Source organism: Manis javanica, chromosome 14, assembly GCF_040802235.1.
Source record: "Manis javanica isolate MJ-LG chromosome 14, MJ_LKY, whole genome shotgun sequence".
In the NCBI taxonomy this organism is placed as follows: domain Eukaryota; kingdom Metazoa; phylum Chordata; class Mammalia; order Pholidota; family Manidae; genus Manis; species Manis javanica.
Window position 1 is genome coordinate 15,906,337 of NC_133169.1, and position 24,216 is coordinate 15,930,552.

Genomic DNA, 24,216 nt, shown 5'->3' on the forward strand with positions numbered 1-24,216 from the left:
ATACTGAATCCTATATAAGTCTTACCTGTTTGGCTTTTGAATTCTTTCCTGTCGAACTTTTCTCATTTGTACTTCCATCCATCCCTCTCAGGACACTGATGAAATCTTTCTTGGAAACAGTTGATACCAACTTAGCACGCTTTCTAATAGAGCCTCCAGCCTCCTTAACCTTTTCATCAACATTCTTCTGATGCTTCTGAACAGCATTAAACAACTGGACGACACCCCTGCGGAATAGCAAATAACCAGAACAAGGTATTTAGATAATAGTTACACTAGAGGACTCTGAAGATGGGAACAACGTATTTTTACTGTTCAGAAAAGAGACAGGAATTCAACAGGCCCTCAAATGAAAAGAACTGAATGAATGGTCAGATATGACTGAAAACTGAACACACATTTCAATGAATGAATACAAATTTCTGACTAGAGAATAATGGATTATTATGTGATTATTTTTGGTCCTTCATCTAAATCTTCTGTGCAATTAGAAGAATTACTTTTAACACAAACATCTATTTCTCAAAATACAATTACACAGTGGTTGAAGGCACTAGAGTATAATGGATCGAGCACAGCCTTTACAGTTAGCTAGCCATCTAGGGAAGACTCTAGGGAAGTTTCTGGATCTCAGTTTCATCTGAAATGGGAAAAATATTACTCTAGTAGCTTAAAAAGTATCCAGCCATATTATTATCTGCAACTCTTATTTAAAAGCCTATTTTTAAAAAAAATTAGTCATTTAAAATACTTTGATCTCTACTTCATTCAAAGATGATTTCTGAACCTATAGTGTCCATTATAGCAGCCACATGCCAGACACAGCTTGTGAGCATATGAAATACAGCTAGTCTGAGCTGCAATGTGCTCCAAGTTTGAAATACACATTGCATTTTGAAGACTCAGTATGAAAGAGAGAATTTTAAGATCTCATTAAAATTATTTTAATACGGATTACATGTCGAAACAATGATTAGAATATACTGGGTTAAATGTATTGAAATTAATTTCACCTCTTTATTTTTTTCAGTGTGGCTCCAAGAAAATTTTTAATTACCTATGTTGTTCACATTACACCTCTACTGGACAGCACCTAGACCATTAACATCCCTTTCAGCTCTCAAACTTTACAACCTATTAATCTTCCTATTATAATAATCACCGGGAGTAGCAATCCGCCATGGGTCCTGAGTATCCCTGCACATTCTTATTGGATTTTTCAAGAATGCAATGCTCTTACCCAGGCCATTTTGCAGGGTTGTGTTTGCACTATGAAACCTTAAGGGGTGAGGTAACGTCTCCCCCCAGACAAAGAGCATGCTTGTTACCATTCCCCATAAAAGCAACTGATTCCCGAGCTCAGTGTTCCCCTCCTGTAACGCAGCCACTGCACGTGCAGACATCCACCTAGGGCACCTGTGTTGCCCTGACGAACAAAGGAAACCAGTGGGAACGTGAAGCTCTAGCTACAGTTTTTGCCATGAGTAACAACGTCCTTTGACTCTGACCCAGAAGTTTCTTGTCTTCTGCTAGCATCCAAGAAACTTTAACAGGCTATTATTTGCTTATAGGGAGGATAAAATTCCATACCTTTCAGAGCAGGGCTGGGGCTAGGGTATAAAATTTCAGGAGGCACCTACTCTCAAGGACCAACCCTGTACTTCCCTAAGTTCTTTCTACGTATTAATTAATCTAATTCTCAGAGAAATCCAATTTAGTAGATGTAATACTCTCCTGTTTTTATGAATAAACTGAGACAAAAATTAAGTAGCATGCCCAAGGTCACACAGCTACTAAGTCAGTGCTGGGATTTTTGGTCCTACCAGCCTGGCTCTAGCGCTCACACTCTTAGTCGTCATACTCACTATACAACACCCAGATGGAGTAGAAAATGACCAAAATAATGTAGGTAACCAAGGAAATTAAAAGTAATTACACTGAATATAATTGCTATATTCTTTAAGTAGTAGCCCAAATGTTATGTCCTCTGTGAAGACTTCCCTAACTCCCCCAGTCTCCTGGTTTATGTTCCCAACACATAGGACATGCCTCTATTCTCAAAGATACTGTAATTCCTACAAATGAACAGGAAAGAACAACCTAGCCACCACCGTACTGTATTTATCTTTGAACAGAGGACATCAAATGTTTGGTGCCAATAATAAAAAATGCAGAGTGAAAGGATAAGATGGAACTACTAAAATGTGTACTTTGTTATGCCATAAATATAACACAACAAAAATAATCATCTGGTGTCATAAATTTAGACAACCGTCCTAAGAGTTAAGAGGTCTGATTAAACTCTTCTCATGACTATAAAAACAAGATGCTCTGAAGTAGACACATACCAAAAATACACTTAGTATATTATATTCTTGCCTCATGAGACCTGTAGAATCTTTGGTTGGATTTGGTATCAAATAGACAAGCTTAGATATATTAAATATAAATCACTTAGCTCTGAGAAGGCACAGCTTAACAATCAAATCTAGTCAGAAATGGATCACTATCAAAGCTTCAGCATACTAACATTTTAAAGGGCAAAACACTGTCTTACCTTGTTGCAATTCTCTGAAGATTCCTCTCTGTTTCTTTGTCTTTGACAACATCTGGCTTTACTCTGCACATCATTTCCCATTCTCGCTTCTTATCACGCTGTGTTATAAATAACGTTATGTGAGAGAGTATTAGGCATTTTTGAAAATGCAGCACACTTTGATATGTTACTCTGTGAAAGGACAAAGGTAATAAATCATTCTGGCTTAGTCTGTTATAGAGACTTAAAAAAAACCCCACACTTTTAGGGGTTCAGTTCAGGGAACCTGTGGTTAGCACTCAGCATGTCATGTGAGAGGCACAAGTGAGTTTCCATCAGCCTCTCCGACAGCAGAGGCCTGGAGAGCCGCCAGCATGACGAGGTGGGGCGTGAGGGGGCCACATGCCTGATTCTGCCATCATCACAGGTAAGCATCAGGGAGACTACAAACTACACTCTTTGGTAATCACAAGCTAAACACTGTTTCTCTTTATTTTAAGGAATGGACTTCCTCAGCAGTCAGACTTATTAAGAATTTTTATTAGCTTTTTTTTTTTTTAAAAGCATCATACCAGATGTAGCCCACTTACACAGTGACTACTTTTCACAAAATCATTTAAATCCATTTCTCTCTGAGCACATCTGACCAACCAACATGCTGGCCACGTATGGCGTATCAGTCACAAAGCACAGCAGACCGACTCCTACCGCAGAGAAATGCAGAAGGAGAAGGGGAGCCAGGAAGTAAGAAAATCCCATAGACAACATGATCTGATTCAGAGCTGCCTCAAAGCCGTATCCCGGTACCAGGCAGCTGATTTGACACCTTGCTTCTCCAGGTCCTCTTCTCAGTCCTCTATATCATCAAATATCAAATATGCTAAATATGACAAACTAAGCCCCAAGAAGATGGTGAGAATCAACACCAGCAAGAACCAGTGGAAAAAAAAATCTTTCATCTCTTCCTTTCCTCCATTCATCTAATCTCTCATTTTGTATTAATAAAAATGCAGTAAAACCAAATTCCTGCTCTTACTATAAAGATTAGCCTGATTCCTTTTTAAAGGAATAGATTTTTCCCAAATCAGATAATTCATTTTAACGGTCATGAAATTCACTATCAGATTATGACAGAAATTTAAAAAACTTACTTTTAAGTTTAAAATAGTCAATTCTTAATTATCTATAGTAGCCAAGGGATAATTGGTATGCATAATCCCCAAATACTTTTTAACTTTCAAATGTGTTTTTATACTTATGATTAGAAATAAGCACTGAAGATCCTGGAAATTGATAATATTTAACATTGAGAAACAACAATAATTTACAAAGACTCTAATTAGAAATACACATTAAGAGCATTTGTAGCGGCTCTGTTATGTTTCTGGGATTGACACATGTGCTTTTATGCATCATGTGAACAGTATCACTTTCAGCACTCAAAGCTTTGGCCTAGAGCAGAGAGAGAGACTCATCTCATTTCTCTTGGCTTCAAAATACTGTTCTTACTCTCAGTGGAACATTGGGACTAGAGGTAATTAAGGGTTCTGGTATTTTTAAAGCCTCGTCTAGCTTTTGCCAAATAATAAATAAAGATTCAAATTTTCAGTTGAAAAGCTGTCAGTAAGATTTAGAGACAAAATTTATCTTAAAGTACGAGAATAGTGAATTAATAACAGAGTATGTTCTATTTCCAAAGCATTGCTTGACAAGTTCCACCTTTATATAACCTTTCACAAAGAGCAACCTGTATTAGGAACAAAGAAAACATTCATCTTGAAACATGATAAGGCGATGATGACCTAAAAAGGAAATACATGCCAATTCAAATCTATTTTTCTTTCATTTTTACTTAATGAAGTATCTCTTAGAAATTCGTACTTTAATATTGTCTGTACAATTATAGACAGTTATTTTTCTTTCATTAACAAATAATAGTTATTTCAGTAATCAAATATTTTAGACACAGAAATACTTCATCCAGTATAAGGGATATAAAAACCTATGATCATTTGTCTTTATGATACACAACAGCACACTTAAGTGGAATTTTTGGCCTTTAATTAGTAGCTGTAACAGTCTAATCTCCATCATCAGTAGTTTGATACATATATAATAAATTCAAGTTTATCTAGCAGTGACAGAGTCGGTTTTCAGAACTGCAACCAATCCAACAATGACACTTTCACAGATTTATATTACAAAATAGGTTTTTAGCAAAAACTAACATGACTGTACTAGTTCAAAACCTAAAGAAGTTAGCATATGCACAGTGAAATTGAATAAAAATGTTTAAGACCCTGGAGTCATTGCCACATGTACAATTACTTATTTTCAAAAGCACGTATTTCATTGGAGTTTGTGTTTCTATTTCTTTGCTCAGATGATTAAAAAGTGAACATGCTCAATGGAGTAATTTAGGTTTCTGAAGATAACCTTGGTTATCCATCCCTATTTAAAAAGTGAGTTAAAAACTGGAATGTTACTTGGACAAACACTGCAAGGAACAATTTGGTACTGATAAGAACTCGACTAGACAATCTAGTCTACAAAAGATCTGGTAGGACAAACCTGCTTTCTTTTCTCTAGCCTTTCTTGCTTTAGCTTTTCTTTTTCCTTTTCCAGCTCTTTGTTCTTGACCAGAATAGTAGATTTACTTTTGGGGGTTTTCTTGCTAAGGACTTTAGCCATGGCATCTGCCCAGCCCACGTTAGTCCCAACAGCAGCTCCTGCAGCATTTTCATCTTCATTGTCAGCTTCTACTGCTTCATCAGAAGAAGAAAAGTGATCCTCTTCTGATCCACAGCTTCTTACAGGAGCTAAGAATACAAATAAATTAAACTTTAATATTTGAGGCAGAGATTGCCAAGGCCACAGCCAGACCCCCGACCCTTCACAAAGCCTACAGTTCTCCACCTGTCCATTCTTGAAGAGGGGACTTTTCCGAGTCCCACACCTGCAGTAACAGTGGACAGCAGGGGGACCCTCTATCCTACTATCAGCCCCCAAAGATGTGGCCCAGTGTTGTTGATGGCGGAGTTGCAAGGGGATTCAGGACCCAGGCAGCAGAAACAAATCCAGCAGCCCCTACCGCATCCTGTTGTCAAGATGGTGACAGATGCTGACATGGGGTCAACTCCAGAACTAGTTGTCTCAAAGATTAATACAAAAAATGCTATTACTTTCAATTTCATCATATCAACCTTGTTTTTCTCAAAACATCTCTCCTAAATTAACAATTTAATTATTTAAGAAAAATTTTACATACTGACTTACTTGCATTAAGATAAAACACTATCTAAAGTAACACTAAAAGAAGAAAAAAGGCCCTACGCATAAAGTTTTCCTGCTGCTCCCTACTTAATCCAATTCTGATGTCCCCCCATCCAGATCAGAAATTTCATTTACACATACAGGACAGAAAGCAACGCACAGCCCCGAGGTACGGCGCTTCAGGGAGCCTGCTCTGGGCCCACTTCCCCTTCCCAAAGCGGAGCATTGTAAGTCGGACCTCTGCTTCTAGCCCGAAGCAGTCCACCAATTGTTACTTCAGTTATCTTTCTATTCCTCAACTCCAATCCATTTCTTCTTCTAAATTATTTCAACAAAATGTGCATATTTTGCTTTTGAATACACTGTCAACCTTTTTTTAAAAATCAGCTTATTGCCATGACCAAAGTAAGAGGAAGTGAACATTACATTATAGTCAGCTCTTAACTTCTGAGGGTCCTCTCTTACCTCTTGATTTTCAGCCATGCATTAAGAGAGAACTGCTGGAAAGATCTTTTAGCTAGTCATTATAGTACTTGCAATTCTGGTATTACTTTTGCATAAGACCTTTATTTTTGAAGCGCAGAGAATTCATGAAATGAAAAGGGTGTAATACTAAATATTTAATTCATTTCAGATAAAAATGTAAAACATATTCAAAAATAGCAAATTAAAACATACAAAAAACATTTTTCACAAGTATCTTCAAAAAATTAACAGAATATTGCATAACACTTAAAAGGGAATGTAAAGTATTATTTTGCATTTTAAAAAATCATGATTTTAAAACAAAGTGTCAATATCAAAAGAAATGAAATAAAATGATAAATCATTAATAGTTCTAAATGCCCTAATGTGCTGCATATTTCTTAATAAGGACAAAAAATTTTTTAAATAGAAACTTTTTTGTCATATATTTAATTTGAGGCCTTCTCTTTATCTTGCATGCTATACTGGGTAAATTTAAGAAAGCTGAGGATATGTGACTCTAGGCTTTGATGTGCAAATATGTGATATAAGAACTGTAAAATTTGTATTAATGTAAAATAAAGATTCTAAACTTTGCCAAACAAAAGCTGACAGCACTACCTTTCAATTCAACAATTTCAGTGTCTGCTATTGCCAGATGCCAGAGGTACACAGTTCTCCCCCAGAAGCATCAACTAGGACCAGTGTTCCCTGGAAAGTACATTGAGAAACAAAGTTGGGAAACTTAGTTGAAAAATAAATGTTAATATTACATATGATTTATTCCTCAGAGTCAGCGTGCTGCATAGATACAAAACAGCAAATAATTCTTTGAAAAGTGCTATTTCTAGGAAGCATTTATCTAAATGTAAAGAGGCACAATAGCTTCAAAGTTTGCTGTCAATGAAAATCTGGGTGATTAAAAGCAGAAGTCTTTACCAGCTCCCGGTAAAATGTCAAAACTACAACACTGACATCTAGTGTTTTGTCCTGATGAATTCATACATAAACTCCAGCAAATTTCATGTTTTTCAGCTGCATCGTAAAGGCAGCCAAAAGACCTTATGATTGTCTAAGCCACTTTCAATCCTCTACTTCTAAACCTTGGTTATTTTTCTTTGATGTGATTCTTATCCAGCTCAACTACCACATCAATATTATGGACACACTATAAATCTGTGAAAAATTTTATAGCAACATTTTATACAACATGCATTCACCACACAAATGTAAAAAAAAAAAAAAAAGAAAGAAAGAATTCACTGAAGTCATAGTTTTTATTTGATTACTTTTTTTAAAGAAGCTCCAGCTCAGAAGTGTCAGGCATTGACTGCTGATGGAAATAATGATATTTTACATAAATAATTGAAAATGCCCAAATAATGAGGTCTTCCAGCATAGTAAAAAAACAGGATTTACTCCTAGGATACCAAAGATTATCACTATGCAAATCAGGAAATAGAACTATTCTTAAAACTTGCTGTATCCTATGAACAAGTGATTTAAATTTTCCACTCACTCATCTTCAACAGCAGAAGCTGAGTGGATATATCTGGGGTTTAAGGGCACCAGATAAGTGAAAAATCCCTTTGAAGTCCTTTACATTATCTTAAACATTAACTCTAATTTTGCATCCTATTTAAAAAATCTGGATGGAAGGGCTACAGAGAATGCTCACTGTTAGTAATAACTAAGGGTTCCAGTAGAATTTTCTGCATTTATGGGAAGGTTCAATAATCAGAGCTCCCTCTAGTCACCAGCCACAAGAGCCTACTGAGTACTTCTAATGTGACTAGTACAACTGAGGAGTTGAATTTTTAATTTTATTTAATTCTGATTAAATTTAAAATGCCACATGTGACTGCCATACTGGGTAGGACAGGGTTAGACCTCTTAGGTACAGAGACAGACACAGCCATTTCTCATCTCGTACTACTGCCTTTTCCCCAAATTTCCAGATCCCTTCCAAATTAGCCATCTGTCCCTGATTCTAGATACAGGTAGTTGTTGGCAGGGAAGTGAGCCATTCTCCTCAGCCTTTGAAACTAGGATAAAGTTTTAAAGAGGACTCAGAGTCCTTCAATTTTTACTAAGTACTTGTAAGAATAGAAATAGGTTAGCATAAGCATAGCCATCTTAAAGGCCTAGAAGCCATTTTCTGAGTATGTGACTTAGAAAGAAAAACTGGAACTGGGTAAGGCCTTGAAAAACAAGTTAATCATGAGCACCTGAGTGCTCGGGGTCCTTGGTGTGACCCACTGCATCGTGCTGACTTGGACCCCAACTAGTTGGCTGAATAAAGACTTTGCTTGAATTTACATCTCTATGCCTGTGTATTTTGTTCTCTGGGGAAGCCTCGGAAGCCTGCACCCTAACATTTGGGGGCTCGTCCGGGATACGAGCAGCTTCCCTGAGAACAAAGGACAGCTGGAGGCAAGGTCTAATTGTCCGGACGGGGCAGTGTAATTCGAGGGTCGCCCCCTCGTGTCTGCATAAATCCATTATAAAGCGGGAGTCGCCATCCCGTGTATGGTCTCGGGTTAGTGGTCCCGAGTGAGGAAGTCCGGGCTGGTAGTCCCGGCCCCCAGGTTAGCAACCCTGGGTGAAGCCCAGGTAACCAATCCTGGCCCTAGGGTCCGAGTGACTCGGCCTTAGGAAGGCAAATCCGATCGGCAGAAAACTGGCGCCCGAGGAGGAAAAGATCGAGCTCGTCACCCTGCGGCAGTCCGAGTGGACGCCCTTCAGGAGAATTACGAGAGTTTTTGAAGACCCTGAAAGTGGTGAGTGTGGTGCGCACCAGAGTGAGAGAAGGACCGGTCCGAACGAGTGCGATCAGATGTGGTGTGTGTGTGCTTGGTGTTATCATTGACTGTTTTACTGTGTTTTGGTTTCAGTTTATATTTTTTTTGCGCTTCTCATTTTAAGTTTCCTTGTTCTAAGGTTCTCCTGCTCTCTCCGTTCCTCCTTTCTGCCACTACATCATTCCCCGCGGGCACGGGTCGGGCAATTAAGAGCCATTAGGGCGCCCGCCGCTAGAAGACTCCCGTGACAGGATAAGGGGGTCACAGCCGCGAATCCCAGATAAATTCGCGTCCCCCGTGGAAGAAAAACTGTGCAACGACAGGCACTCGTTCACAAGCACATACAACAGTCATTTTGTTTGAAGTGGCATCTTCATCCTTCGCCTTTGTCTCCCTCATATTCTTTTTCCTTCTTTCTCACCATGAGACAGACTCAGACGACCCCCTAAGTGTGTAAATGAATATATCTTTCTACCTCCGGATGGTATTAATGAAATTGATTTAAAGACAAGCGCTTGTGAAAATTGGGTATTCTAAAACTTCCAGAAAACCTGATAAAAAGTGTTAAGCATTAATGCTAATTTGAGTTTGCCTGAGGCGGGCATGTCCTTGTAGTTATCAGCTGCCTAAATTTACCTGAGGTCATTTAAGTCATGTTATCTGCTAAATCTTTTAAAAATAAAATGCTTAAAGGCTTGGCTTTGTCTAATATTCAGTAAAGGTCTTGTAAGTAATCTAGAATAGTTGTTACGAATGAGTGAACTAAATGACTGAAGCAAGTGAACCTCTTTTTAATTGTGTGTTACAGTGTGTATACCTACCTACTGCCTGAGAATCTTTGTAGAAACCTAAAACCTTAAAGTTTTGCTAAGTTAAGAAGATATACTCTATGAGAGATTGTGCTGTAAAGCTCATGGTTACAGAAATTATAAAATGTGTTCATAAATTTGTCAATCTAAAGAATGTTAGTTTAACAGTTTACAATGGCCTGCTTCTCGGTGTTCACTGGAAATTAAAGTTTCTAATGGTTTTAAGTTTTAATTAAAACTATTTAAAGTAATAAAACATTTCTCTATCTAAAAAATGTATGTTTTAATAAGAAAAAGTATAAAGAATGAAAAGTCTTCTGCATGCTAAAGAATGTGTTTTGTGATAAAGAAAGTAACTTTGTTCTAAAGTACAGCTATTTGTTTAAAGAGAGAAAACAGCGTGGTGCCTTTTGTTGTAGAAGACCCGCTCAGCATGTTGCTTTGGGGGGGAGGGTCAGGATGTTTAGAGATTAAGTGAGATAAACCCAGTCAAGCCGCAGGCAAGTCCAGGCTAATTCTCACCGGCTTATGTGCTTGGGACCATAGGGCAAATGAAGAATAAATTACTATATTCTTACAGATATAGTCGTGCCTAGTGAAATTAAAGCAAGTGAGTCTTGATATCAAGTGCACAGCAAAATTAGAATCTTGTTTCTAGTTAAACAGTTTTCTTTAACTGTTAGTCTGCTCTTAATGTTGAAAGATCAAAGCAGTTTCTCATGCTTAAAGTCTCAGTGAGTTGCCAGAATATTAAAAAAAAAAAAAAAAAATGAAATCGTAATATTAAAAAGACGAAAAGCTAAAGTTTGTTAACAACTGTATAAGCTTTATTTGCCTTTGAAATATTTTGTTATTGAAAACGATTGCATGGCCTGAGAAATTGAATTATTTATTCCATATATTTTTATAAGTGGAAAAATCTCTAACCCACAAATGATTAAAGTTGTTACTGATTATTTGTTTTCTTAATTTATCCACCTAAGCAGAATGGTAACAAAGCTTTTTTCAGCTGATTAAATGCACTTAGTTAACAAACCAAAATTTATTCTTAAAAAATTAAACTAGAATCTAGACAAGATTATGTTTCTCCCAGAAAAACAAGTTTCACTGTAAAAGTTTAAATGGACAAACGTGTGACCACTTTTGAGAAAGGTTGTAATAGATTTTTTTGACAACCACCAGGTCTTCTTGTTTAATTTATATGCTGTATGTTTTAAAAGAAAAAAAACATGGGGGATGAAAGGAAAGGAGCGACACATAGCAGCAATTAACCGGAGAGTTCCGCTTTATTAGGGAAAAGTGCTAGGTTATATAGGAAGGGGCATGAATTGATTGAGGTGTCACTTCTACGGAGCTGGTGGCTGTTGGCTAGGTGCTGGGATTGGGAGGGGAGCGAGAGGTGATTGGGCTTCAGGTGGCGCCGGCGGAAACCAAGGACCCCGAAGAGAAGCCAGAAGTTTGCCATCTTACTAGTAGTAGTCCTTCAGAGGACTCTTCATATTTTTTTAATGCAAATGATCTTAGAGCTTTTAATAGAATTTGCATAGCAGCTTATATCTACTATTAAAGAGTAAAACATTCTTGAAGCTTTCAGAGAAGACCTGTAGACTTAAGCACTTTCTCTGCTTTTTTTGTATCTGGTCTTGGACACTTATGCTAAGTTCAAAAAAAAGTGCTTTTACCTCTAGTTAACTCTGATATTTTCCAGAGGGCCCCTGGAACATGTCAGAAGAATTTTTTTCTCATTAGAGAAAGTATTTGACTAATTTGGCTTATTTATCTGATATATATTTATTTATTTACCAGGAAAGCACTGTCAAAGAGAATGATGCTAAACTTTGTTACTAAATGTTTTGTATTACAGAAATAACAGAATTTCCTTATGTCAACTGTCTTACAGTAAGCTCTCATCAGATCTTTAACCATTGTCATTTGTAAGTCTTTTGTCATTTATAGTATTATCCCTAAACTGGTAAAGAACTAGATTTCAGCAGAACGGGTATTAGTTACATAAGATTACATAAACTAAAGAAAATGATTTTGTGTCTTTTTGTTTCAAATGTTGCTGATAAAGTGTTTTAACCTTGTTCTCTTAAACTGACAACAGTTTAGTAAATGACTATCTTTATGAGCAGAATTGAAACTTCCTTCTCTCTACCTGATCCCTCCAGAGTTTAAAAACTTTCAGTGACTGTTTTTGTATTCCATGGCAGTATGTTTATTTGCATGAGTTCAATAAGAATCTGCTTTCCTTGTGAGAAGACTACTTAAGAACACTGGTTATACTGCCAGGGCTTTGACTGGAATGTCATACCTGAGAGACATGTGCATGGACTCAGATGTGAACAACTTTAAGGAACTAAGATTGACTTTATAAAGCCAACAAAGCCCCTTGGAAGAACTGGCCTGGTACCTTGCTTACAGAGTTCCCAGCAGCCTTACCAGGTGAGTAAAGAAGGTCACTTCCTGGCAGGTTCAGAGACCTCGAGAAGAGAAGAATTCATCCAAATCTACAGGTACTGCAGGCAAAGCCTGATGGCAAGTCTAGCTTGGCTGTCTGGCCTCAAGAGGCCTTTAAAAGTTCAATCTGAAATTCCTTATAAAAAGTTCCAGCAAAGCTACTCAAGAATGATGAGGAAGGATGGGGAAAAATGAGAAATCGAAATCTACGTTTCTCTCCCAGAGGAAGTCAAATATTTAATAGGGTAGATGAGTCAAACAGTTGTAGTACTGGTTTTGCAAGTTACAAAATTTGTAAATGCTCTTCTAAATGAAAAGCAACGAAGACAGGTGGCTATTTGGGGTATCTTTTACAAAGATGATATTCAAGTTCTTAAAGGGTAAAGCAAAGGTTTCAATGACAAGAAAAGGGAAGACGCCCAAGGTGCAAAATTCCAACCGAAAGAGACAGAGGGCAAGATCACTAAATCTAAAACCCAAACATCCTGGATTTGATCACTACCATGTATGAAAATTAGAACTGTTACTGTAGGCATCATTATTATTGCTATTCCAGACAAAACAAACCAGTAAGTCAAAGGCATGAGAATATTAAAGGTGAGGTATTTATAAAGTGACAGTAAGTTCAGACTGGGTGAAACCAAAGATAGTAAGAATTAAGTATAAAGATGATGAATGGTTTATAAAATAAGCTGATCCAATTTTACTACCCAAGAAATAAAACAGACATTAACCCCAAACTTAAAAACAAAATTAACCCTCGCTCCCCAAATTAAAACCAATTAGTTTAAAAGTTCTGCAATAACAGTATGCTCTTCCAATAAGACACCAAACTGCTAGCTCTTTTTCCTCTTGGTACTTACCTTAGGTCCTTACTTTCTAAAAGTTTCTCTATTAGATTAAGAAAGTTGTTCTTTTAAAATACAAATACCATGTGGGAGCATTAAGGCTATTGGTTAGCCTATAACTGACTTCAAATCTTTAGAATTACTCTAAATCAAACAGAATCCTTCATAAAAACTTGACTATCAGCCAGTAGTGGTTAAGAACAAAGACACAGAGGTCAGGCTGCGTGGATTCAATCACAATGCCAGATGCAAACCTATGCAACCTTTCTAAAGGTTTTTTAATTCTCTGGCTTAATTTCCTTATCTATAAAAACGGCGATAAAATAGTATCTACTTCATTTGGATTTTGTGGTAACTAAATGGGTTACTGTGTGTAAAAGTTCTCAAAAGAGTGCCTCGCCCATAGCAAACATTTAAGTGTTGACTGCACACTGCACACACATACACTGAGAGAAAGACACACGGTGAGAATTTTAATGTGGTGGTAAAGGAAAAGGAACAAGGAATACCTCTGCAGTTGGAACTGCAAGACACGTGAGACACTGAATGGGAAGCTTCACGTGACCACTCACAGCACAAGATTTAAGGGCTCAGATTACAAAATCAGACAGGCAAGGTATTATATCCTTATTCCATTGCTTTCTAACAGTGATCATCTTGGGCAAATTACCTTACCCTCAGTTTCTTTTTAGTAAAATGGGGATAAAAATAGTACTTATCTCACTGGGTTGTTATGAATAAATGAGATGAAATAACACATGCACAGCATTTAGCACAGACCTGATACACAGCAGGCATGAAATAAACGATGGTCAGTAATCACAGGACAGACAAGGATACTGAGAACCTGGAAGAGAGCAGGTGAATCCCAAAAGCTCAAAAAAAAGATGCCCCCAAGCAGAAGGAACAGAATGAATTTTACTTCCACTGTAATTTTATCTACAGTCTATAGTCTATAACCCATGTGCCAGGGGGTCATCATGTGCAAGCTACTATTCACAACTATTCACTCTTTCAGAAGTGGTCAATGTCTCTATCCTACAACTTTTCGAAGTACTCTAAAATAATGATCATGCTAACTAGCTAACATGAATTTACAACCAGAAACTATTTAAAACACTTGTGCATTATCACTGAATCCTCATAATACTCTATGAATAGCTTTTATTATCCTATTTACACAGGAAATTATTCTAAAGCTTAGAAAAGTTAAAAACATGCCCAATGTCACAAAGTTAATGGATTGATAGGGCTGTTTGACTAAGGAACTGAAAAGGTCTGCATCAAAGATTCAAGTCAGATTAATGTGTACTGAACAACTGCAGTAAAATTCATTAGTTTAATAAAGCTTGAAGTACAAAGGAATTTCTATCTAAGTCTCAGTTAACTAGAAGAGTCCATTCTTCATCCCCACTCTGAGTCTACCTAACAATACACATCCCCTAGTAATTAAGAGCTCTGTGGCACCACTGCTCCTTGATCTTTCCTGCCAATTAATACTGAATTCAGAATGTTGAAAATCATCGATGTCTTAAAACTTTTTAAACAGCACTTACCTTTGAAAAAAATGACGTTATCTCAGGACTCCATACAAAATAACCAAAATTAAAATGAAAGTGCTACCATGGGACAAAGTGTCCCGAAGTGACTGCACGTGCCACCTGGGCAAGCAAAGCATACAGAGGCTAGAGGTAGCCCGTCTCCTGAGTCTGTTCTATAAATTGCTAAACCACTCAAGGAGGTCTATGATATACTTCATTTCTTAGACATGCTCCTTTGCTATTTTAAGTAACTTAAATGATGAAGGAGGTACTAAGCCAGTTTGATAAAAAGCACATTTATCTGCCAGGTTCTTATATCTTCTATACAGCTTTGTAGCTTATCAAAATGAAGGGATAGCTCCTAAGACTTTCTAAACTGGATTGTTATCAAGTCTTGTATTACAAACATCTGGCCACTTTTCATACAAGTGACCAGCACACTTCAGAAAATATGGAATTCCCATTCCTCCCTACTGGTTCAGTCACACGGGCACGTTCCGGGACGGGGGAGCCGCCCCATCACAGCGCTGCATGACGAACCCAGCGCTGTGGGTTTTTCACCTGGGTTGACTGACTGGCCACGGCTTTATTTTTTTAAAAGACTAGAAGCTTAAGAATCAAGTGAGCATTGTGTCTGAACCTCCGACAATGGATCACTTCAATGAATCTTGAGTAGTTCAAGGATAACTCAGAGGTAAAGATTATCACCCTCCCTTCACAATACTTGGTATCATCAACCACTGTTTTTTACTTCTTCATCTGAGCTGATATACAAACGAGGGAGGCTGTGTGTGCCTGTGTGTGTGTGTGTGTGCATGTGCATATGTGTGATTTTCAGGACTATAAACTTAAAAGTCATATATATATTGTATATAAACCTTTAACAAATATCAACTCAGTAAATCTGAGCAGTTCAAGGTTAATCCAGGTAGGGGTGTTACCCTTGCCTTTATAATACTTGATATTTGTCTATTACTTAAAAGGCTAACTATAGCATTTTACCTTCCAATATCTCTGATTCATGGTCACCTAAGATTATACTGTTATCAAATTTCAAACTCTGCTGGCGTATTACAATTTACCAAAAATTCAGTCTGAATCATTTCACTACCATTCAAGTTTACATCATATACAACTTCTGTCAATTTTACCCTCAAGGATATCTGGTACACAAGAAAATAGTGTAAAAATCACATTAAGAGAAGTCTCCAATTTATTCAATGAATAAATGGATATTGACTAATACTGTGTATTAGGCATTATGCCAAATCCTGAGATACAGCTGTTATCACACCTATCAAGTTCTCTCCTCACAGAACTACAAAAATGTCTGCAACATATGACAAACAATATCGAAGAGTTTTCTGCTCCTAATTTTTTATCTTTGTTATATAATGTGTCAAAAGAAGTTAAAGCCAGAATATGAAAAATAAAGTTCAGAAAACACATGGGTTATACCTGTTTATTTTTTATGTAATTTAAGTTGCATCTTGCTAAAGGAAGATGCTTTCAAGTGTTATAAGGCATATCCCTATCAATTTCTAGGATCTAATTAAAAGATAAGTCTGATTCAATTTCCTGATAAAATAAGTCAGTACACTTTAATAAGCCTATAATTTGCACAGTGATTCTTCATGTGTCTGAAGCCAAATTCAGTCTTCTACCTTTATAATTTCTCAGTATACATTATCTGAAACTTTTTTAAAACTTAATAGTTCTACCAAGGCCACATGTACACAAATATCTGAACAAAAAAACTGTTTTCATAGGTCATCTTTCCTGAAATAACTGATTTCATGGGAGGAAAACAGCAATTTATTATACTGAGCAGCAAACTGTGAATTAAACCAAAGGAGAATGTCCCATCTTATAACCAAAGGACCTACATTTACTGAACGTATTAAATAAAGGGTTCTTTATTATTTATCTCTATCACAGAAGTAGTCTAAATCCTAAAAGGAAAAGTGGATGAAGACAACTAAGTCAAAACCTAAAGGATACAGAAAAGCTGGTTAAGAGAAAGTGAAAAAACAGAGTATACTAGTATAACAAACAAGCATGGCTAGAAGGAGAGAGAGCATACTATGCTCAACAAGGAGTTCAGAATGTCATGTCCACTAGTAAGCTGGAGAATGACAATACATGAGTGCCCAGGATACAGCAGTCAGATCACAAAGGCTGGGTATAAAAGCTGTTACCAGTTCACAATGACATGGGCCATCCTCATTATTCATGGATTCCATATTTGGGAAATGAAATTGTGAATTCAGTTTAGCAGTTTAAGCTAAAGGTCTACAAACAACTAAGCACAGACAATTAATAGTTGTCAATATCCTTATTAGTGCTGAATTTTACCACACACACATGATTAAATGGTTAGCATAAGAAGGGCAGAACAAGAGAATATCCTGCAACTATGGATTTAACGCTTTTCCACTTGGAGGCATTATGGTATAATGGAAGCAGTATTTCTAAGTCTCTGTTTCCTTGTCTATAAAACAGAAGAGCCATCAGCTACCTTGTAGGGTTACTAGAGGAAATTCTGTTTTTGGAGAAAGCTCCAACTTACAAATATCACTGTTACTAAAGGCTGGAAGGCTTATTCAGCAGCAGAGATGGGACTAGCAGTTCTTTGTTACATCAAAAAAGATATTACGAATACTAATGCTAATATTTGTAAGTACTGTGTGCCAAACATTAAACACATTAGACAAATGGACTCATTGATCTTCACAATCCTGAGGTAGACACTACCGTCACCTCCATTTTATAGATGAGGAAACTGAACCAGGTAGGAGTAAATAAATAACCAGCCCAAAATCACTCCAAGAGGCAGTAACAGAGGTGCTTCTTATAAAATTGAGTGAAAGTGGGAATTTGTTTCTAGAGATTATATGTAGATTTTAGGAGAGTAAAAGAAAGGAAGACTACATAAGCACTGGAAGGAATGCAATACAAATGTGATCACAAAAAAAAATATCCCTTTGGTGATATAATCTTCTTGAATGGAAGAAAAATTTGTCTCAATACCAAGCTCTCTTCATTCCCAATCCTTTCTTTCTTCATTCTACAGCCCTGTTCTTTCACTCTCTGGATAGTTTTTTACTGATTGTCTTATGTCCTCTGGTCCCTCATCAACCATATCAGGGTAATGGTCAAGGGCACTGGTTGTAGAGCCTAACTTCAATCATGGTTGTATGACTTATTGTTACTTATCAGCTTATGCACAGAATGAGCAAGTTATAACTGCTTTGTGCCTCAGTTTAAGTAAAATGAGGGTAATAGTATTTAAACAGAGTTGTTGCCAGAATTAAGTGATATGTAAATGGACTTGATCTAGTACCTAGTATATAGTTAAGCTAAAAAAATATAGCTATTATTATTATTATCTAATTCCTCTAAGAGTATATATAGTATGCTCCAAATTTATGAGTACTCGGAGTTTATCTGGGATTTGGTTGCTTGGAAAACTGAAAGCTTTCCTACGGAAAAACATTTCAAGTGGGGCCCTTCTCTGTCTTCACAGTCCTAGTACAAGCCCTAAGAGTGTCTGACAATTGTTCTGGCATGCTACAAGAGCCACCAAGCAGCCAGCAGTGATATTTATATCATGTGTCAGACACTCTTCTGGAACTTCCATTCCAGCTAGGAGAGAGAGACAGTCAATACATGCCAGATGGTTTGGGAAATTCTGAAGAAAACAAAGTACTCCTTCTCCAGAAAAAAGGGTAATAAGTCAGAGTGAAGGCAAGGAGGCAAGAGTAGTGGTGGTACATTAGACAGAGTGGTCAGGGACAAGTCTTGCAGATAAGGCACTGAATCAGAGATTGAAGGAAGTGAGGGAGACAGAGCCATACAAACTTCTGAAAAGTATTCTAGGCAGCTAAGTTGCAAGTGCAGAAACCCTTGTGTGGGACCCTGTTTGATTAGACAAACCACAAAGATATCAATGTGGCCAGATTTCAGTTACCAGTTTGTAAGGAGCAGAGTGGCAGATGATGAGACAACTGGAGCCACACCACACAGACTAAGGCTAAGGATGTTTTTCTGAGATGGAAGCCACTGGATCATCTTGAGAAGATAACTCAAATGATCTGAGGTACGTTCGATACAAGAACAGCTCTGTCTAATAGAAGCTCTAACGAGGACTGGTCAACAGAATGTCGGGGGTCCTCCGCAGCTCCTTGTAGTTAGCCTGAGACGCTAACGTCAAGAATGATGGTAAAGAGGAGCAGCATGGACACATCTCTGTGGAAGGTCTCATTTATTTTCTTCCTTTCAGTATCAAACGTCTCTGACATAGCGTTATCAACTGCCACTTTCATTTGCTCTACTTACTCCTCTTTCACTACCTGGTCTCTAAGTCCCAAACTGACACCGCACCTACCGCACAGGAAAAGTCAAGTACGCCATCCGTCTTCCTCTTACCTCTTTTGGCCTTCTGCTCCTCCTCGCTCCCTTTAAGTCCCATAATATCAAATATCCCCTCCCCTTCTCTTTCTGCTATTGTTAGCTAATTATTACTGCTGTTTCTTCTAATAACAATGATGTTGAAAATATGTAGTAAAAAAATATGGAAGCTCACACAGTTGACAGCGTCCCTGTCCTAAACACCAGCTCCCCTAAAGCCCCTGGGCCAAAGTCGAGCCTTCGATGCCAAACCCAAGATAAAACTGGCGGCCAATCCACTCTCATCCCCGGCCTCCCGCAAATTCAGCGCGGCCTTTCCCCTTAGCAGCCAAGCCTCAGCGGTAATAGTACCTCCACTGTCAGCAGCGTCTCGGTCCTCATCTCCCAACTCAGATGCTACAGTCCTGGCTACCATTTTCACCTTCTTCTTCTTCTTTAGTGAAATTTTCAGCTTTTTCCCCGTACTCACACGTGAGTCGCCCACAGGGGCGGCCATGTTCCCTCGCCGGAAGCGTCCCCTGAGAATTGCGGCCGGTGTAACGTAAGCACTTCGTCATCTAGTTCCGGTGACACAAGGTTCCGGGGCGGGGTCATGTAGCCGTGAGTGCGGGGGCGGAAGCCAGAATGTGGCAGGAGAGCAGTCAAAATAAACGGTCGGTGTCTTTGTATAGGATCCGCTCCAGTAAAAATAAAAATCAGTGAATGCACGTCCTCCGCCGACTCGCCTTTGCCCTGGTCGGCCGCCCCACCCCGGCCCCGACCTGGCCCGGCCCACGTTCCTTCCTGCGTGGCTGCCGCTCCATCTGCCGCCGTACTTAGTGCGGGTTTAGGGTGTTGCACGAATAGCCCCTAACTGCCCAGTAAATGCGCCAGCTGGTAGGAAGGGGGGAAAACGGTTCAGGTTGATAGTTAGAATAGGAAACTATCATTCCTTCTTCCCGGTTATCACCCCCAGATTCACACCACCACCGAGATCTTCCCTAAAACTTGATGGGATGACCGCCCTCTGCTTAACCCAGTGGCTTCCAATTAAGTAACGCATACAGTCTCGCTGTTGTTCTCTGGGTCCCGGCGGCAACGGGATCCAGCCGCGCCCTTCGGCTTCTGCCTAGCTCGGCCTGGCAGGCTCGCTGGGACCCGCCGCGCGGCGCAGAGCCGGGACGGACGCCTCGCTCTCCCCGCGGTGCCCCTGCCTCCCTCCCTCCGGGCCCGGCCTCCGCCACCTGCTTCCTCAGCCCCCCGTTTCCTCGGAGCAGCTACCACAATCTGGCCCTATCCCGCGCCCCACCCACCCCCAATTTTTGGCTTCTTGGAAATAGGGACTCTACCTCATTCATCATTCCACCCTCAAAGCTAGCAATGGGAGCTGGCCAACAGTAGGCGCTCAAAAAATAGTTTTGGAAGGGTCGAATGAATGAATGAATAACAGAATACAACTATTAACAAGGTTAGTAAGTCAGGTTACATATATATAATATATATATATTATATATATGAATAACACACATATACATGAAATGTGAAGTGAAACAAACTTTTTTACCATCTCTTTTTAAAAAAATACACCCCCGCCAGAAAAAAATCACCATGAAAAAATATGGAAAAATGTTAAACATTTTAAATGAACAGGATCAAAACATTCCTTTCTGCTTCCCCTCCCCATATTTTAATAGCACACATTTCTTCACTGTAAGGTACTAGTCACAAGATGCATAATCGAGCAAATAAATCTTGAAGGAGAAAAGAATCTCATTAAATGTACTTTATCTGTTTAAAATGCCATCCTGGTTTCAGAAACATGAGCACATTTTTTTTTTTGAAAGTCTGAGAAGTCAAGGTGACTTTTGCAATCAGAAAATATAAAAGAATATTTTTCCAAAAATCACCCATTTTAAACAAATAAAGCTTTACTTATTAAACGGAAAACTGAGAGTATGAGAAAAGTTACAGGAGCTTGTAGGGGGTTAGAAAGGTTGACCATGGAAAGAAAAAAGAAACTTTTTTAAAAAGTCCGACAATCTCCAGCTTTACCATGGACCTCTCAAAGATATAATTAATGGGATGTTTAAACGTTTCAATACCATTTCAACGCTGGGTAGCAATTTTTACCAGAAGCCCTCAAAGCACTAGTATATCTTGAATGCCTAAACAGCAAAGCATACTACAATATTCTTTTATCAGGTGAAAACGAGTTAAGTTCCCAGAAGAAATGGACACCATTCCCAGCTATAAAGGTAGTTAATAAGAAAAGAATGTTGGATCGAACATGAGGAAATTTGCTTTCTAGTCCCATTTGTGTTCCAATTAGATATGAACAGTGGACACTGGTGCCTCCTGGAACCCATTCGTTCTTTGACCTTAGTAGAACCTGTTCTTTTTTCATCATTAACTCTTAAGAAGCCAATAACTAGAATTCCATTTTCTCGCAAACCAGGTAAATTTGCTCTCCAAAGGAAAAGTGGAACTACCTCCAAAGCCCTGGTCCATTTTAGACTCTCTCTGTTGAGACGGCTGTTTCTGATTCTGTAACAATTATTTTAAGGATACATGTTTGCAAATCCTTTGAAACATCCTTAAAAAGCAGATAGCTTTCCTCTTTATCTTTACTCTCCTGAGTAAAGCACTGAATTCCTGCATCTGACATAATTAAGACCCTGGCAATGGCCTTATTATTCCTGAACAGACTGAGGCAATGTTTGATTGCCTCTTTAGAAATATCCCTGTAAACAAGAACAGAATGTATTACATCATCTGGTTGGTGTTAAACAACAGAACAGGTGAATACTGGCAAGACTAATAGGCTTTATTTCATTTAAACAAATTACTGTTTGACTCCTGGTCTCAGAGCCTGCATTAGTGAGACAGTACTATCATGCATCAAGGAGACATATTCCACCTTGCATAAAACCTTTCCATTAAAAACTCACATCGCAATGAGAGTTAACTGTCTCTTATGCAGTATTCAACAATGACAAGATTTGCCCAGCATTTCTGAATGATCAAGAAAACAAAGAGAAAAGTGGACTACTTTGATCCTTTCCGACCATCAGATTCTCATTCTGCTAAGAAAATTCATCCCAAATTGTATACAAAGAACTTCTTTCCCATTGTGGCAGTTGACCCCAACCTGTGGGTCCCTAACAGACCAGTGACACAGCTGAAATAGGCCTCAAAGCTCAGCCCTTTTATTCATCCTTCTGAAGGGGAGCAGCTGCATCATCCCAGACAGGTGATTATTTGTCCTGTGGTAGAGTCCCAGGGTCAAGCTGTCTTAGACGTGCCATTCGGTCATTCGGTTCATTCATTCATCAAATATTTAATAAGCCCTTACTATGTGCCATGTTCTGTTTTCAGCACTAGGGATTTCCAACAAAACAGACAAGATCATTATTACATTCTATGTGAGATGACAATAAATGTAAATTTAAAAAATAAAATAAATACATAAAAATAAATGACAGTTCTCAGTGTCAATGCTATTGATCAAGATGGCCATGGGAAGAGTTTTTCTGGAGGAGATAATCAACTTCTTTGAGGAACAAAGGCCAGCATGAGGAAAGCATAGTGAGCAGGAGAGGTGTAGCACATGCTGACAGCACGGGGGTCAGATCAGGTATTTCCTACAGCCTGTGGCAAAAACATCATTCAACTTAATCTCAAGAGAAATGGGGAGCCACAGGATAATATTAAACACAGTAAAGACAGGTTCAGAACTTACTTCTCAAAGATCCTTTTAGTTCTGTTGAGCGCTGTAGGGATCGGAGTGTAAATGTTAGGAAGCTGTTATAAAATTCTATGTGTGAGATCATGGTGGCTTAGACTAAGATAGAAATGAATAAAAAAGGACACATTAAGGGTATACATTAAATGTGGAAACAAACAGTTATGGTTGGACTGGATATAGGAAGCATGGGAAAAAAGAATAAAATATTTTACCTAGACTTTTTTTTGTAACAGCTAGGTAGATGATCGTGCTAATATGGGGAAGACTGGGACAGCTTTGTGGAAAAATCCATTGTTTCCCTTTGGACTTGTTGACTATCTTGCCATCTAAGTAAAGATACCCAGGTCCACACAAGAGGAGAAGATGTCCAGCTCCCACCCCTGTGCTCTCTCTTCTGCACCACGTTGCCTCTGCACAGCACACAAGATTGTCCTTTTCAGGCATCATTGAAATATTAACTTTCTAGTTTCTTGTAGTCCACTACCTTGGGGGATTGCTGTGGTACTGACAGAAAGAACTTTCCTTTTAGAAAAATGGGGATGACCATGGGCTTTCAAACAAGCTCATTTGTTTATTATCTCAACAAATGAAAAAATGGCCACCATGACAACAAACACTTTCAAAGGAAGCTGCAGCACATTGCCTACTTGCTTGTCTAATTTTCCTTTAAGCTTTGTTCATTTTGTCATTTCGAATGGACTCCATATTCAAGTAAAAAGCATGACATGTAACTTCCTTAGGAAGAAACTAGACAACATTGGGCTCTGACTTCAATGAACCCGTGGCGCTAGGGCCTTGTCATTGCCCAGGAGAAAAGAGAAATGGGTGCAGAATGTTGGGATTTGCAATGGAATTTAGTAGCTGGCTTCACCTGCAGAGAAGAAGGTGTCTCCTTCTCTCTGTAACTTCAGGCTGTATTCAGATGTCTGAATCCGGTGGTGTACATACAGCTCTAGATTGAAATGGGTACCACTGGCTTTGTTACTGTGCATATTTATTTACCCACAGATCTTGTTCAAAAGGTCTTATTCAGTTGTTCCTAGAACATTTTTGGCTTTAAGGAAGCCTTGGTGACTTTACTGAAGGAAAGAGTCTTCTTCTCAGTATCAATATTATTTGCTGAGCTTGCCATTGAATAATAGCATAACTGTCAAACTAGATAATCAGAAGGGCCTTGGATCAGAAGCAAGTCCCCAGTGGCTACCTGTTCAGTAAAGTTCTTTAATATGAGGAATATTAGTAGAACCACTGGAGTTGACATCCCACATTTAGAAAATCCATCAGTAATATTCTTGCTACCCTTTTAAATATCTGCTGATGATCTGTGTTTCACTCACGGGAAAACCAAC

The 24,216-nt window shown here is 38.4% G+C and overlaps 1 protein-coding gene across 2 annotated transcripts in view; it reads right to left on the minus strand.

The window, feature by feature from the left end:
• The window catches only part of RRP15 (ribosomal RNA processing 15 homolog), a 44,746-nt gene extending 24,618 nt beyond the window's left edge, over nt 1-20,128 (minus strand). The window contains exons 1-4 of one of the 2 annotated variants that reach the window (XM_017670088.3): nt 19,495-19,675; nt 5,108-5,355; nt 2,558-2,655; nt 26-227 (exon numbers count right to left, since the gene is read on the minus strand). In XM_017670088.3, the coding sequence (XP_017525577.3) occupies nt 26-227; nt 2,558-2,655; nt 5,108-5,355; nt 19,495-19,639 (693 nt within the window). In that variant the 5' untranslated portion in view covers nt 19,640-19,675. Of the gene's footprint in view, nt 1-25; nt 228-2,557; nt 2,656-5,107; nt 5,356-19,494 lie in introns of both variants that reach the window. The other variant, XM_037014458.2, reaches the window with a different exon arrangement.
• Between the last annotated feature and the right edge of the window lie 4,088 nt (nt 20,129-24,216).